We start from the raw sequence: 16,319 nt of genomic DNA, 5'->3' as shown, positions 1-16,319 counted from the left end.
AAAAGTTAACCAGATTAATAATAGTCAACAAATATATGTGCGTGATGTATATTTAGATTCATAGAAAACGTACTTTAAGATGACGGTATTTTTATATTTATTATTGATATATTTTAAAAGATATGAATGAATCAAAGTCGTAATTGATATATTTATTTTGTGCGTTTGGAAACTCTCAGCCTTAGCAGGTGAAATCGGAGCCAGAGCCCTTCAAAAAGGCATAAGCTTCTTCGTGTTACCTTTGAAAACACCTTTCTTTATAACAAATATTTGGTATCAATCCTCATTCGAGTGTAGACGGTAGAGTCGACATTGCCGCGGCAAAAAATAACTATGTGAAGTCCCTGCTGTTACCCTATACCAAGATGTAAAGGGTACTTCAGTCACTTACACTCCATTCACTATTTAGAGTCTGACAACGGGGAGGTCCAGATCGTCAGATCCACGATCCAGGGATGAAAAAAAAAGGAAAAGACGAACTATACAAAGGAGGGGAAATTGGTGTAGGTGATTATGAGGTCCCCTTCTCGTTCTTTGTTGTCCGGAGTAGCTCTTTTGCCATTGTGGAGAATGACTGGGCGCCGCTCGCCATATCGGCAGCTCGAAGGTTAATGCCCTGAAGAAAGCACACTGGTCCACGTTAACTGTCCGTCTGTTGCTTCTTTTATCAGGTGACAGTAGCAAGCATTCTATATTTCTGCAGGTTTTGTTATGGACTTTTGGTTAAACAAATACAGAACTGGTAACGAATGAGTAGCAACAAGGAGTTTAGAGACTGAAGACCCTGTTCAGAGCATCATTGTCAACAGGAACCACGGAACAATAGTAGTACATCTGATTAAGTTAAGCACCTTGAAGCCTGGTTTCCTAACCGCATGGTCTGGTTAGAGAAGCATAAGCATCTTACCTCCAACTTTTTCATGTTTTCCTGCAGCTTGTTCCCAATCATTTTTGTGACACTGGTTGAGTCCTGTTCACAAACATGAAAAGAGATTGGCAAATGGTAACCAACCAAAAGATGGCTGCTGATGAGCTTAGTTAACTTACATCATTTGTTGTATTTGCATATCCATACTTCATCTTTATCTGATCGACTTGACTCACTGATGTTTCATCTTCAGTTTTTTTGTTTCCCGAGCTTATCTTTTCTTCAGTCTTGGGCTTCAACTTTCCTGAAAGCGCATTAATTGACTTGATCATACGACACATTGTTTTTAAATATGTTTGAATCAAAACCCAATTTTACAAAGCCACACAGTGGATTACAAATTTATGAACATCTTATAAGTGTACTTTACTGACCTTTAAGGGTTTGGAGTCCCTTGCTGATTTTATCTTTGCTTAGACCAGGGAAATGTGGACCTTTTGGCTTCTGTGGGTTGTCATCAATGTCGATATCATCTTCAGACAAAAAATATATACTATAAACATAAGTATATACTGCTACACAAGTAATAGCAAAAATAATAGCATGTACCTATGTCCAGCTCGGCATTTTCATCATCTCGTAGTGAACTGTTCCTTCCCTCAGATGGCGGAGCAAAGTTAGTTGATGAAAATATTGAAGCCAGCTCTTCAGAAGTCGTTGCAATACATTGTTCGCTGCCAATTGCATCACTTTCTTTTGATTTGCTTCCTTTGTTATCTTTCATAATCATTCCAAACAGACCCTGTTGAGTTCCATACTGCCATTGTAAGAAAAGTTACGCAGATGGCTTCCAATTGTCTACTATCAATTAATTACCTTTTTCTTTTCTTTAGGAGATTTCACTACAAAAGAAGAGTCTTCCCTGGTTGAGTTCTCTTTTCTGTACACTGTACTAATGCTGTCTACGTGCCTGTATACGGACCATATTACTCAGATATCATAAGCCAATCTTGAAAATAACTAAAAGAAGCTGCATCTAGGTTTTCAGATCTAGAATTGAAATTCCTTTCTGAAATTATTAGGTTATACATTGGTAATTATGGCAATAGCTTAATCATGAACCCATGGATCTCAACCAGATAATAACAGAGCTTTCAGGACAAAAGATGAGCTTCTCAACCAGATAATAACTATAAAATACATACTAACTATGACATAGCAACATACCTGTATATCTCATCCTGGCAGAGCGTAGAGAAAAAATAGGTCTCTTCTCCATTAATCTGTAAAATTAATTCGATTATTTTATAAGACAATACATTTTTTACAACTAAAAAAATTTAAACACTGTTTCGTAGATAAAGGCTTTAAACAATGAAGAGTCTGGGAAATGGATGGGCAGGCGCAGAGCATACCAAGATGGCTTCTCCATCAGATGAACATGTTATGGAACTACTTGAATTCAAGTTTCTTGAGTACACAAAACCTCGTAAAAAGGCATCCTTCAACAAGGACAAGTCTGGCAGGGATCTGCAGTTTCAATGCACATTGACGTCACTTTAGTATCCACAGAGGCACAGACACATCGAGAAGTCTTTAAGTAAATTGTTGCCTCACCTTATTTCAAGTTTCCCATTGGAGAAGACGAGTATAAGTCCAATGTCATTAGAAGAACTATGAATAAGAGAGGCGAAACAACAACAGCTGCTCAATTTCTTCTTATTGATTATCTTCTTTGTGCCCTGAATGGAGTATAGAATCATAAGAACAACAGCAACTCATGTTAAAGAAAAAGGTGGCATATAATTAGGGATACAAATACCTGAATTGCGTGGCCCAAGGAAAACAAACGGATCGCATTTTCAGTGCAAAGTAGCAGCAATGATTCCTTCGATACTGTATCTTGGTTATCTGAAACTGCTGGTGTGTCAATGGGCGATAACTCTGTCACACAATTTTATACAAGGACTTAGAATATCAGTAGTTTATGTATACAACAAAAACTGATAAGTATGCAATGCCATAAAGCGCACCCAACATCTGCAGAAGGATGGCTTTAGAGGGTTTGTCTGTCTGAACTGGGTTGGGGTTCAAAAGTTTCCCCGTTTCTTCCTCGATAACAAAAATAGATGAATCTTCCATCGCTATTATCAAAATGTCCTTGTCATATCCATTATGGCTATAGATTTCAAATTGCAAAGAGGCGATTCCACCAGGCAGTCGACACTCAAACTGTTCTTGATATAATATTGTAGCATCTTCTACGTTGATAACTGATACCTGAAACATGGATTTTGTGACATCATAGGATTTTGTTGGCTTAGACCATTAGGATCAGATAGAGCCTAACAAATCTGAGCCACGTATAAATGAAGTAAAATCCATGAGATATATGCTTAAATATATCATTTATCTCTATGGATTCAGCAGTGACATATTGATATCCGTGATACTGATCATTGCAAGCTGTGGATGTTAATTTATTGTGGCCATCATGAGATTCCATGGTTGCTATTTTTTAAAAAAAAAGAACAATAATCTGCTAACCTTGTTTGTAACCATTTAGTTTCACTTCACTCATGTAGCATAGCAACCACATACCAATATTTGATGGTTCTGACTCTTGTTTCAGAAACTAGGACACAAAATCACAAACATGTTGGTGAGACAGAGGAGGCTGCCTTATCTATTTACATGGAACAACACATGTGGGGTTCAAGGCACTATAAAAACCCTTAAAATTTGAATATTATTAATCAAGAGAAAATAAGTTTCTGTCATCAATGCTAGAATATACGTGGATGAACTCTACTAGTCTACATTCAAACCTACGCTCTAAAATTGTGTGGGCTACTGGGTCGTCCAGCTTGTTGACCAAACAGCGCATAGGGATTACAACGGAGCCGGGCCTTAGACATGTACTTTGGTGTAGAACATACGGCAGTTTTTTCAACCCTAGCCTGAAATTTTCACGAGGAGTCGAGCTCGGGATCTAAGGAGTGCTACTCAGACCATATACCCAACTCAGCTAGATGCCCTTTCGTAGCGCATAGGGATTACACAGTCACAAAAAAAAAGAATGTTCTGTACAAACTACACAATAGATTACTTACAATTCCTTTTTCTGTCCCAACAGCAAAATGCTTTGATTTTGAGATAGAAGACATTGTGGTTACAGCACCTTTGAGCTTTATACTTCTGACATCATAGTTGTCTCCTTGCTTTGCTGTCAAATTATTTGATCATGTAAATAAATAGAACATATAAACTTGAAAACTCATGTGTTTAAAGATGTCATGAAGAAAAATATTTCGTTCATCCAAATGATAAGACAAAGAATACCAATGTTTACATAGTCTCTTATATCTGCATCTATGAATCCACTTGTAGACATCATCCAACCAACCAAAGATACACATTCTTAACCAACAACATATCATATTTCTTTTCTATTGAGGAACATATCTGCAGGAAAACCCCACACATCTCTTCTATACTAAGTTACTAATATCACTAATGTGAAAAGGATAATTATTACATTATTATATATCTTCAACACAGGGCATGAGATATCATCACCCACTCATTGTCTCACCCTATAATAAAATTGATGATGATGATTGTTAGAGTGGGCAATCCACTTATACACTTTAAAACTCCTGTAATGTGCAGCTAGAGAGGAAGGCACAAATGTGAAAATAAAGGGGTGGAGACACAAACACCCCCACTCACATGCAGCTAGAGAGGAAGGCGCAAACGTGAAAATAAAGAAGCGGAGACACAAAACTCGAGGTCTCTGGCTTTGATATCATGTTAGAGTGAACGCAGTAATCAGTTCAATCCAAAAGTTTAATCTGTTGGGAGAAGGTAGGCAAATCCACTTATACACTTCAACAATAACAATTGTCTAGAACTCTACTTTTTTTCTCGAACAAGAAGGAAAGTTAGGCAAATCCACTTATACACTTATTCACCTTCGTCACGCCGTCCTGGCAACCGGCGTCCCCATCTCCATGAGTTGCGCCGCATGCCACCTTCGTCACGCCATCCTGGCAATCGGCATCCCCATCTCCATGGGCAGCATCGCCTGCCAATTTTGTCACCACATCCTGGACGCCAGCGTGCCCATCTCCAGGGACAACACCAAATTTCGTGACATCATCTTTGTTGACAGCGTCTCCGTCCCCATGGGCGACGTCACTAGGGGCAGCCACGGCTCAACAATCACCAGCTCCATCGATGGAGGACTTGTGGACCAACATAAGGACTGATCTCGCAAAGATGCAGGCCTCGCTCCGGATGGTTGAGTAGGGGCTGCTACAAATCAAGGTAGCAGTGCAACATGAGCAGCAGCTGGCGTTGTCCACACGACTCCAGACGTCGGCGGCTGTGGGCATACAGGCTACTGCTCGTGGCTTCCTTGCACGACGGAGAGTGCGTGAGATGCCGGCAGATGCTCGAGGCAGCCTTGGTGACGGTTGACCTCGGCACATGGGGGCGCGACCTCGCCCTGTCAGCCGACCATCAGCAGCGGCACCGGGCCGCTATCTCCAACTGCGAGCATGGTATGTGTCCCGCGGGCGACGAACTTCAACTCTACGGCAGCGGCGGTAGGGAAGGCACTCCCCTCATCATCGGCAAGGGCGCACTGTTTAGCGCCACCACATTCCGCTACCGGCCGCCACGAGGGTGCCTCCGCTGGTTATGTTGCGACCTATTTCAGGTGCTCGCCCATGTGCTCCCCTTTCGTCCAGATGGAGTCCATGGGATCCAGGTGGCTGCACACGTGCAAGTCCAATGTGTGGAGGGTGCCTGCCTTATGGGGTAAAAAAATTCAGATTCGGAATAATAAGATAAGCCGAGATGTAAAAGGTTGTCTTCTAGGTGTCTGGTTTTGGGTCACGTAGACTCGGTCTTTAAGCACCCGTCATGCTGCAGCTCGAGGACGAGCTGCTTGTCCAGGAGGGGTGTAGTGTCAGGGCCTAAGGAGACCCATGGAGGGGCTGTGGTAGCAGCAGCCATGGGCCCTCCAAGGGGGATTAGATAAAGATAGTTAGAGATAAGATTATAAGATTAGTTGAGATTATCTAGGAAGGTTATCAGTTAGTAGTTTGTTGAGAGTTTTTAGGAGCTTTAAGGAGATGAGGATCTCTAGCTAGACAGGGGCGAACAGCCGGCCAGCTAGCCTATTTATGTAATCTATTAGAAATAAAGTAGGCAAGAATTAGAAGGGATAAACCCTCCTCTTGCTCAGCCGTGGGCAGAGGCCCCCGACCGACATTCTTGCCTATCGACACTTCTTTCCAATCCCTCACCGATGCAACCATAACAAACCAGCACATGGTTTAAACATTACGCCTGTTTGAAAAACTAATAAATGACCCGACCTAGAAGCATAACGACCTGGATTAGGGGCAGAGAAAACAGACATCCCCTTAGCTCCTGCCATACATTAAAGCTAGGACTCCTCCCTTAGAAATTAGGCTGGTTTAGTCTCCGGAATTACGCCTACTATCCTTTAATCTCATGTTCCACAATTTTTATTGAGCAAGTACATATCAAATTGGTAAAGGTCAACATTCTGAATGACACTATTGATGGTTGTAGTGTAATTTTCCAATGCCTAGTATCCTTTAGTCTCACGTTCCACAATTTTTACTGAGCAAGTACACATCGAACTGGTAAAGATCAACATTTTGAATGACAGTATAGATACTGCTGTAGTGTAATTTTCCATGCAAGCAACAGTAAGCACACCAAGGTAGAAGCACCAAATGTTGGGTTCAGGAACAGTGTGAGAACAGTACCATTTAAAAAGGAGAATATGTTGTCGCTGGAGTCCTTTTTGAATGTGATAATATGGACCTATAAATAAGAGGAAATAAGCTTTATTGCAGTGCAGTGCATCATACATGGAAACTAGAAGCCATGTCATGGCCATAAAATAGCTTACCATTCCACTCCTTTCTCCAGACAATAGAATGCTAGAGGACATATCAAACTGTAATGATGTGATAGGGTTACCAGTTGATGTATCGTCTTTATTCTGCACAATTATCAAAGTAGCCAATATATTAACTGGTATGCAAATGCATAATTAAGAATGCTCCAAAGTTATTGTGATTTGAAGGAACCTGCTGCTTTATCATAAAAATCTGCAGCAAATGAGGACAAGATGCATCCCAAAAGCTTATGGTTCCATCTAGATGTCCAGTTATATAGAGGTTCCGGGTCTTATGAATGTTGGTAAAACTTGTTAAAGTCTGACCTTTACCCTTCATTGAAAACAGACATGGATATTTGGTAGCTGATGAAAAATAATCCTGCACACCATTAGAAGAAGGAACGGCTTGATCAAAGAGTTCAAAGTTTTTGCAAGAAAATACCAAATATATACATGCCTCGTCCAAAGAAGCTAACGCTGCAGGGTTACTTGTATAGAACTTTGCAACACTGATGCCTGAATCACCATAAGGAAGCTTCACATATGAACAGTTTGGAAGTGTTGGAGGGGATCTAGACTGAGAGTGAAGGAGATAGCGCTCAATTTCTGAATCATCATATAAACAGATGTGACCAGATTTCAACAAGAGTGCAAGGGCACTTTGTCTGTGCTTATTTGGGTCACTAAGCCCTGTAACAAGTTCCATTCCTTGGCAAGATTCAGCGATAGGCAAAACCATCTTTACAATTCGCGACTCACTCTCTTCATTCAGAATCAGAACCTATTCATAAACACCAAGTGGAAGGTTGAACAACGATGCAGTTCTTACTGAACATAAACAATCAAGATACATCATCCATATAAGTCAACAAACTAGGAAGAAAATACAGGCTCCAACAACGTACAGAAAGGGGCAACTTTCAAATATTTCTGGGAAATAGAAACACTTTTTGGCCAGTCTACCTTGTCATTGGTGATATTTGAATTTGCAGATCAGCCAACCATAAAACCATTAATTCCGAATTGATATTATGAACCAGAATCATACAGATGATAAGGCACATTGCTATTAGAACAGAACTCCGCATGATAAGAAAAAGGTACAAGGACGGATATAACATGGCATTTGAAATTTATGGAAGTGGACAGTCTACAAACTATTATTTGAGCAACAGTTAAATAGTTATTTTGGTAAAGGTCAGTGTTTCCACCTGAAATAGGTGTCCATGATCATTGAAACCATTGATATACAAACGGCCTGCCTTTCCATCGCTAGGGATCCATTGCAAAGAGACTATTGGCAACTTGTCTAGCTTGTATCCTAGGTTAAGCCTCTGAATAGGTAGATTCTGGCCACCCATAGATGAGGAATTTTGTGTACTTGTAACCTCAGGAATGGCCCAAATGTATAAATCGCCATTATCGTATCCGATAGCAATTTTGCTTCCCTTGGCACAAACCCAGCATGCTGATGTTACATTTTTAGCCTCCTTCTGTGATTGCTGCTGCGTAGTTTTACCAGATATGGATACTGCTTTGCTAGCTTTAATATCCCACAAACTCATAACCCCATCTCTGAAGATAATGAGCACCCTGAGAAGAAGAGTGTATCTTAATGAGACTTTTCTATATTCCTACAAATAGTGGAATGCAACAGCAATAGATTGGTTATTAAGATGAAGATGTTTTTTATCGAACATGCAGGATTAACTTGTTAATCCTAGATTAGGATATATGGCTGAGCACTAGGAAGAGATTGACCTGTTCGATTCAGACAAAGGCTGGGGTGAAACAAATACTACTTCCACATCATTACCGGCACTGGTAGTGGAACCTTCAGCAAAGAAACAAAAAACCAAAAACAAAATGGGTCAAATTTTGGTGTTCCACTTCAATTACGGCAGCTCTTTTTGCAAGAACTATTCTAAAAATTAAACCAATCTCTGCTACCTTTGAATATAACCACATACTGGAAAAATACAAAAAATGAGACTGCTTGACAAAGTTGATTATGAGCAAGTTAGACAGATATTTCTAGTTTAGCAGCATCATACCATAAGATTCAGTAAAAGGAATCCAGTACGGCAGGTCAGCTAGACATCTCTGAGCCAAATCAAGCTTCAATGGGGACACACTTCCAGAACTATCTCCAACATATCTGCCAGGCACAGAATTCACATTAGAGCACTAAATCCTTTGGAGTTCACCGACTCAGAGTCGGCAACAACTATAAGTCTATGACTCACATGTAGAAGCTCTTCTGCAGCACAGAGAATGCAGTGATCGCCTTTTCAGCCGGGTGCAGATAACAGAGTTTTTTCGCATCAATGTCCCAAACCTGCACACAAGATGACAAGATCCCTTCCAGATTAACAATCGACAGCGGCAATCAAATATATTTATTATTTTTTAAAAAAAATACCTCGATCTGGTTCTGGGTATTGACATTGAGCAGAACCCCTTGGCCCTCGGCAAACTGAAACGGGACAGCTTAGAGTGAGTCGCCTCCAAGTCTCGCCACGCGACATTGGACACGCAAACTAAGCAGTGGGATTGGCGACGGGAGGGCGGCGCGGTGGTACCTGCAAGAACCTGGAAGGGAGAGGGGAGGGGGACTGGAGCAACGCCTGCGTGTTGTCGCGGCCGAACAGCTTGATCTGTCCATTCCTGAAAGCAATGGCGCATCAGCGATGTCGGAGAAAGGGGAAGTAAGCCAGAAGCGGAAGGTAGCGAGGCGGCGACCGTGTTGTTACCTGGTGGCGACGGCGAGCACGTGGAGAACGGGGTCGTAGGCAAGGAGGGCGGCGTCCGCAGGGACGCCGTAGTGGAAGGCTAGCCGCGGGCTGACGTTCTCGGGGCGAAGGGAGCTGATGCTGCCGATATGTTGCTGCCCAGAAGTGATCTTTTAATTTTTTTTTAAAAAAAAAAAGAAGAAGAAGACAGCAGCACCTGCTTCCACTTGTCTTGTTCTTGTGCTACTCTATTTCAAAATTTACTTGTTTATTTATTATATTACTAATGTATTAACATCTACAGGTTTAAACAAATGTTTTATGGAAACAAATCCCGGTAGACTATAATAAAAGTAATCTAACATCGTAATTGTTAATGTATTTTCAAATAAGCTTAATCAATTGCTGGCAACATATCTAGTATAAAAAGAGGTTTTCTCGATAAAACAAATTAATGTTTGGTTTGACTTTTGCCCTCTAGCCAAAATCTAAACCAAAGAACTGGATCTAGAAAGCAATTTTTTTCTAAAAGTCGAATTTCTTGCAGTGTAAAACTGAAACCACCTCTGAATCTGTTTTTAGCGGCTTTTGGATGGAACCGTAAAAATAGATGTGAAATATTTTTAAGTTTTTTAGTTGTTTTCACTATACAGTTTTAGCTTTTTAGCGGTTCATAGTCCACAACAGTTTTTTTTCACATCTTACAGCCCACGGTAGCTTTTTTATAGCCACAGCCTAACCAAACAGACCCTAAGACTATCTTAGGCAGACTTCTTATCTCACTCTTTATTTCAAACTCCAATTTGCACAATGCAATTTATAGTGTAAACCAATATTTTACATGACCCTTTACACGATCTGTTGGAGGTGGCCTAAGAACGAAGGTGAGACTATAATAAAAACTAATTTGACATTGTAGTTGTTAATGCATTTTATATAAGTTTAATTAATTGTTAGCAACATATCTAAGTGTCAAAGGGGGTTCATCTTGTATTCAGTAAATCTCTACTACTTATTAAGACTGAAAGGGTATTCCTACATCCATGTCAAGAAAAACATCTACTACATCTCTCCTCAAGCCACCTGCTACCCTTGCACAGTGCACAGTAGTAGATAAGTATCACTTAGATTCTTGAATTATATTTTTAGATGGAGAGAGTAGTATTTAAATAAGAGTCTTGCATGTAATTTCTTTTGTTTGAATAATGTTTTCAACTTAAATTCTTTTTTTGCATGCATGTCGTTTATTCTCTATAATATTTTTCCATATATCTAACTTGTGTGTCATTTTCACAACCAACGCCAAGGATGAATCCATGTTTCATACTTGGAAACCCCGAACAAACACCAGTAGCAAGAGTCGCTCGCGTTGGCGTCGCTCATCGACGACGAGAAGAAGCTTGTCGACTGGCAGTTCAACCTCTAAAAGCAATCCTACATGGCCACATGTGCCACCGTGGACGACAAACTCCGGCGCAGCCGTCGCTTGGACGCGGTCCAGAGCGGTTGCATCTGGCTGTCCATCGTCAAGCAGGGGACCTCATGGTCGTCGCCAACGTCGACGACTCTCGGGTTGATCTGGGCACCGCATCCGACAACGGCGCCATCACGCCGTCAAGCTCATCATCCACCTGAAGCCCAACATGTCATGTAAGTTGCTATTGACTGGTCATGAATTTTTGTGCGCTGGGACGACGGTCGTTGCTGACGCTGTGTGAGTGTTCTCGAACATGAGGTATGCAGAGGAGTAGCGCATCCGGTGGTGCAACGATCAGGCGTACTACCTCGCTGATGAGCCCGAGGTGCATTTCGTCTGGCAGCCCAGCCAAGTGTCGTCGGGACTCACCATGTCGTGCGCGTTCGACAACTGCTATATCAAGGACTATGGCGTCATCTCGGCACCGAGGTGACACAGAGGAGGACCGACAACAATGACTAGTCCGTCATACTCGCCACCGTCGGAGGTAGGTTTTGTGTCGACCTACCTTTAATTCTCTTCGCAGACACACATTTGCCTTTTTTGTTTAAGCAAGCGCATATGGTAGTGCGTGCCTGACGACTGGCGATGTACGAGGGAACTTCTTCTGGCAGGTGTGGGATATGCTCTCCAACAACGAGATAATGCAAATCGTGACATATATTAAAGTCTGCATGTTACTGATGGTTGCAATGTAATGGTGAAATAACTAGATTAAAATAACAAAATTTATGTATAGTCAGGATCATAAATAAATTATATTTTTTCTCATAACAGTATAGTACATATTTTACATATAAGTTGTTGTGATATTATATATTCTCATTGAAAGGCACGGTTATTCATCTAGCAAAATTTGACGTTAGCACGTTAGTATTTTAATCCCTCTTACAATTGATGTGTTGTGTCAATTGTTAAGACCTTGTTCGGTTAATCCCGTTACCTATGGATTGGATGGGATTGGAAAAAATTAAGAAAGGGTTTGATTTAGTTGGGATTTAAACTCATCCAATCCCACTTAATCTATGTGGATTGGCAGCTAATCGAACAAGCCCTAAATAAATTTGACTCCGAATAAAAAACGAACGGTAGTGCTAAACGATCGAGTGTCCCTAGAGTGATTTTTTGTGCAATGATTAGCAAAAGGCCCTGGGAGACCACGAGAAAGGTTACGTGGCACAACCCGCGGGTCTCGTGGACCAGTTGCTCACCGGCCTTGCAGTCCCGCACATGGCCGGTCACGTCAACCTAGCACGCACCTCCACGCATCAGTATTTTTGAGGCATTCTGAGCTCGCCAGATGTTCCGGATCGAGCCAACTCTGAAAACCGCGTCACCAACAGTCTACCTAAACGCACTCGATAAGACTATCTTTGCCACCCGACTATATCTTACTTTGTATTTTACACTTTACTGTGTAATATTTTGGCCTGGAGATGGCCTAATAAACATATTTCTCTGAGTAAATATAATTATAACTGCATTTTAACAACAGTCATCATCTCCGATTCCCCATCCCTGGAACGTGCTAGGTAATAAAACAGTTGGTATCGTTTGAGCATTTCAGGCCAGAGCCCAAAAAAAAAGCGAGGAGGCTAAACTAATCCCAATCCTCAAATGCGATGCGACTCGATGCAAAGCCGGCGTTTGATACGTTGAACCCAGCATTGCCGCATTGGAATAAACAGATCTTGTTGATATCGAAGAACCGGCCAGACATTTTAAATCTAGGATGCCATGTCGTATATATATCAACAGCCAATCCACGTACTGCTGCTGCTACTGCTATCTGACCTCGTCAATGCAAACTCTCTTATCCATCTCGACCGCTCTATCTATCTATTCCTTTCCTGTCACAGACCAGCTCCCTCCAGCCTCGCTTTTCACTTTCACCACACGTAACGTAGGGATGGTTTCTGCCTGCCTGGGAATAAACTAGTAATATGCTACTGGCTCGACATTTATGGGATCACATGGCTCTACGCGTGCCGTATTGATTTCCTGGGTGTCCTACGTACATTTTTGAAAACGATTGGAATTCGAACAGGGCTTCGATTAAAACCAATGTCTCTGTCAGAGTGTAGCGAGCCATACGGCACGGCGTCTGCGAGCGAGGACGTTCTTTTTTCTAGTTTCCAAAGGAAAAACAACGATTAAAAACGGGAAACGGGATAGTGACATTTTTTGGAGTGACGGATTTTCCGACCGAAGAATCGAGAAGGATGTGCAGATTCAACCAGCGCGGTGCAGGAGGTGGAAGAACCAAGGAACGATTCCTGTCCTGAGAGCCGGAGAGCCCGCATGGAAGTTGGATTCGCCCGCAGCCCCAAATTTCATCAGCGTATTCTACATCTAATCTGTAGTGTCTATCTATCTAATGCGTTACTCCATGGTATGTATCGCAGACCACACTGCTTCAGCCAAGAGACGGCAGGCAGAAAAACAAGAGACGACAACTGGGAGAGCGCAGGTGTGACCCGTACGTACCTTCTTGGAGGCCCTCTCCACGAGCTTCTTGACGAACATGGTGGCCGGTTGTCGATTCACGGCGCGGCGCGGCGCGCTGGAGGACCACGCGAGAGAAAAGCCCCCGCAACCGGATCAACTCGGGCCGAGATCGGCTACCCCGCCTTCCCTTCACGGGAGGAAGAAGAAGCAGGCAGCGCCCCCTCCAAGTTGCCGACGTACTGTTCAGGAGCGGGATCGAAACGAAACCGACCAAGACAACGCAAGGCAGGGCAGAGAGAGAGATGGCGTGGCGTCGAGGATGGCAGGGGAGGATGGGGGAGGGGATGAGTTGGCGTTCGGAGGGCAGTTAAGGATCAGGTTTTGGTGGCTTCCTGGCCCTTTTCTGCTCTGCGCTGCGTTGTGTTCACTGGACTGGCTACTGCGCTGGCATGGCAAGTTTGGTCTCTGGAGAATGAAAGAAAGGGAAGAAGAGCGGGCGGGCGCAGGGGGTTTAGGGCCCCTTGGCAGGGCTCTAGCTTCTCCAAAAACGGCTTTGGCTCTGCCTCACGAGGTGAAGCCACTTCTTTAGATGAGCCAAAACCATTCTAAAAAATTATTTGGCAAAACGGCTTATAGGTTGTTTTTCAGAAAGACTCTTGTATAGTTTATCTCTCCTGTACGTGGCTAAGGATTGAGGGCAGGACCAAAAAATAATAATTTGGACTGGTGGGAGGGCTATTGTGCAAAAATGACGTGAGCTGAAGCCGGGTGAGCCACTTTTTTTGGCTCATGCCCTCTAGTTCATTTTGGAAAAGCACTTCACTGGTGAAGCCATTTGAAAAAGAGATGTTTGGCACAACTTTTGCATGAGCTAGAGCCGAAACTGAAAAATAAGCCCTACTAAAGGGGCCCTTAAAAGGAAGATCACTGGGGCAGGCAGACTAGAGTCCACCGGCCACCGGCCCACCGCAACCGACAAAATAACTAGCCTCCGGTGCTCCAACGTGGGAGCCATCGACCCGACGCAATCGGGTGCCGGCACTTGGCGTCGCATCTGTCGCAGGCAGACAGAAAAAAAAAAGTGGATTATACGATGTCCATGTCAGCTCGCGCAGAGGGTAACGTGCCACCGAAGCAAATCTGCGACGTTTTCGCAGGCGTCTTCAGTGGTTGCTGGTTTTGGACGAGCGCCCGATGCAGCATTGTTTCAAGACCCATTAGGTGCTGTACATATCTACCGGCGCCAAATTTGTCAGGCACCAACTGCGGGCGCCAAGCGGATGCATGCCATGCGTCGGCAGTTTAGAAGCCGTGGGAGTGAATGGGGGACCAGAGGAATCGGATGTAAGGCTATCCGCAACCGTTCCCTCTAAATTTTTCCCCCTATATCACTTTTTTGGGTCATATCATCAACATTTCACCCCCTATTTTTTCATCTCCCGCAGCGGTTCCCCCTAAATACTCCCCCTATATCCTACTACACTATAAAATATCATTTTTTTATACATACTTTTCATCTACTATAAATTTTTTATCTACTAACAATTGAAAATGGGCCCACGTGAACAGTGTTTAGAGGGAGAGAGAGGCACACACCAGAACGAGGGGGAGAGAGAGTCTTACCTCTGCGTAGAGTGCTCGCTAGGGAGAGCCGCTGCAGCACTAGCGGCTGCCCTGTAGCCGCCGTGCAGCTACAGGCGAAGGGGAGAGGGCGTCCCGCGGCATCCGTTGCGGACAGCCTAGGGCTTTCCATGACAACGATCGTGTCTCACTCTCTCTGGTGTCACTCACTCACTCTACTTCATAGTGGACGTAACGTAGGGCACGGTGCTGCCGTCCGGGAAGGACGAGGTGGAGGACCTGCTCGAGATGGTCCACCGACGCATTCCTTTTATTTTTGCTCGGAATGACATGTTACTAGATTATTAGTTGGTATTCAGGGTTATCTTCTTTAAATATTGAGGATGAGAAAGTTAGTACTTATTGAGGCTCATATTCAGGAGGAATCATTGTGATTCAGCAACTCTTCTGTCACATATCCTATATCACCTTCTATTTCAAACTTCGTATTGTAAATAGAACCGTCTATAATACAAAAACAGTGTTTTGCACTATCATATACGCAATATACTAGATATGGCCTTTGTATCGGAGGCATGTCACAAGTTAGAGAATATATAGCTATTCGTTTCTTCACATCTACCGGATGATTCTTTTTAATTTTAGAAATTGAGTTATGAGACGGTTTTATTTTACAAACTCGTTTAGTCATTACGGCGTCTTACTTTGTACTCCCTCCGTTAATAAATATATGACACCGTTGACTTTTTTTTTTAAAAAAAAAGCTTTGATCCCTCGTCTTATTCAAAAAAATAATGAGTCATCATTTTTTGATTTGTTTTATTCCTTAAGGTAGTTTATGCTTGACTTGAAATTTTACATTTTTGAATAAATGTTTTGAATAAGACGAGTGGTCGAAATTTTCGAAAAAAACAACGAGGACATAAATCTGTGAACGGAGGTAGTAATAAGGTGGCCTCGTTCTTCTTGTACGTAGATAACGAGCCCAGGTATTTCTTCCATTGTTTAAAAGTTAGCGCTAACTGAATGATTCAAGAACAAGGCATTTCTCTGAATAATACACGTTACTAATGATCCTACACAGCTAACTGTATTCAGAGAGCTAACTAATGATCTTACTCTGAAGGATAACGGAACTAATGGTTTTGCTCTGAAGAAAGGATCTGTATCCAAGTTTAACTGGTATGATATGTGCTTACTGATAATGCCCTAAATGATGGTTATTGGATTATTAGTTAGTGTTCCTCCTCCAACACTAGTCATGAAGCG

At 42.5% G+C, this 16,319-nt stretch overlaps 1 protein-coding gene across 3 annotated transcripts; it reads right to left on the bottom strand.

Annotated features, from left to right (window-relative positions):
- Nucleotides 1–209: 209 nt before the first annotated feature.
- Nucleotides 210–13,949, bottom strand: LOC103646073 (uncharacterized). Of its 3 annotated transcripts, none has more exons than XM_008670801.4 (24): nt 13,509–13,949; nt 9,566–9,699; nt 9,395–9,479; nt 9,235–9,288; nt 9,059–9,150; nt 8,867–8,970; nt 8,574–8,646; nt 8,024–8,405; nt 7,270–7,593; nt 7,003–7,191; nt 6,822–6,914; nt 6,676–6,733; nt 3,982–4,094; nt 2,902–3,148; nt 2,691–2,812; nt 2,486–2,610; nt 2,284–2,398; nt 2,096–2,151; nt 1,745–1,838; nt 1,478–1,670; nt 1,303–1,401; nt 1,048–1,172; nt 908–970; nt 210–697 (listed from the first exon to the last, which is right to left on the bottom strand). In XM_008670801.4, the coding sequence occupies exons 1-24, from the start codon at nt 13,545–13,547 to the stop codon at nt 668–670; spliced, it is 3,009 nt and encodes a 1,002-aa protein (XP_008669023.2). In that variant the 5' UTR covers nt 13,548–13,949; the 3' UTR covers nt 210–667. The 3 variants fall into 3 exon arrangements, with proteins under 3 accessions (XP_008669023.2, XP_020403774.1, NP_001337803.1); XM_020548185.3 differs by having other exon boundaries at nt 236–616; nt 9,566–11,175; NM_001350874.1 differs by having other exon boundaries at nt 318–616; nt 13,509–13,761.
- Nucleotides 13,950–16,319: the final 2,370 nt, after the last annotated feature.

Source organism: Zea mays, chromosome 2 (genome assembly GCF_902167145.1).
Source record: "Zea mays cultivar B73 chromosome 2, Zm-B73-REFERENCE-NAM-5.0, whole genome shotgun sequence".
Classification (NCBI taxonomy): Eukaryota; Viridiplantae; Streptophyta; class Magnoliopsida; order Poales; family Poaceae; genus Zea; species Zea mays.
Note: the sequence above shows the minus strand (reverse complement) of the source record. Positions and strands in the feature narration are given on the sequence as shown.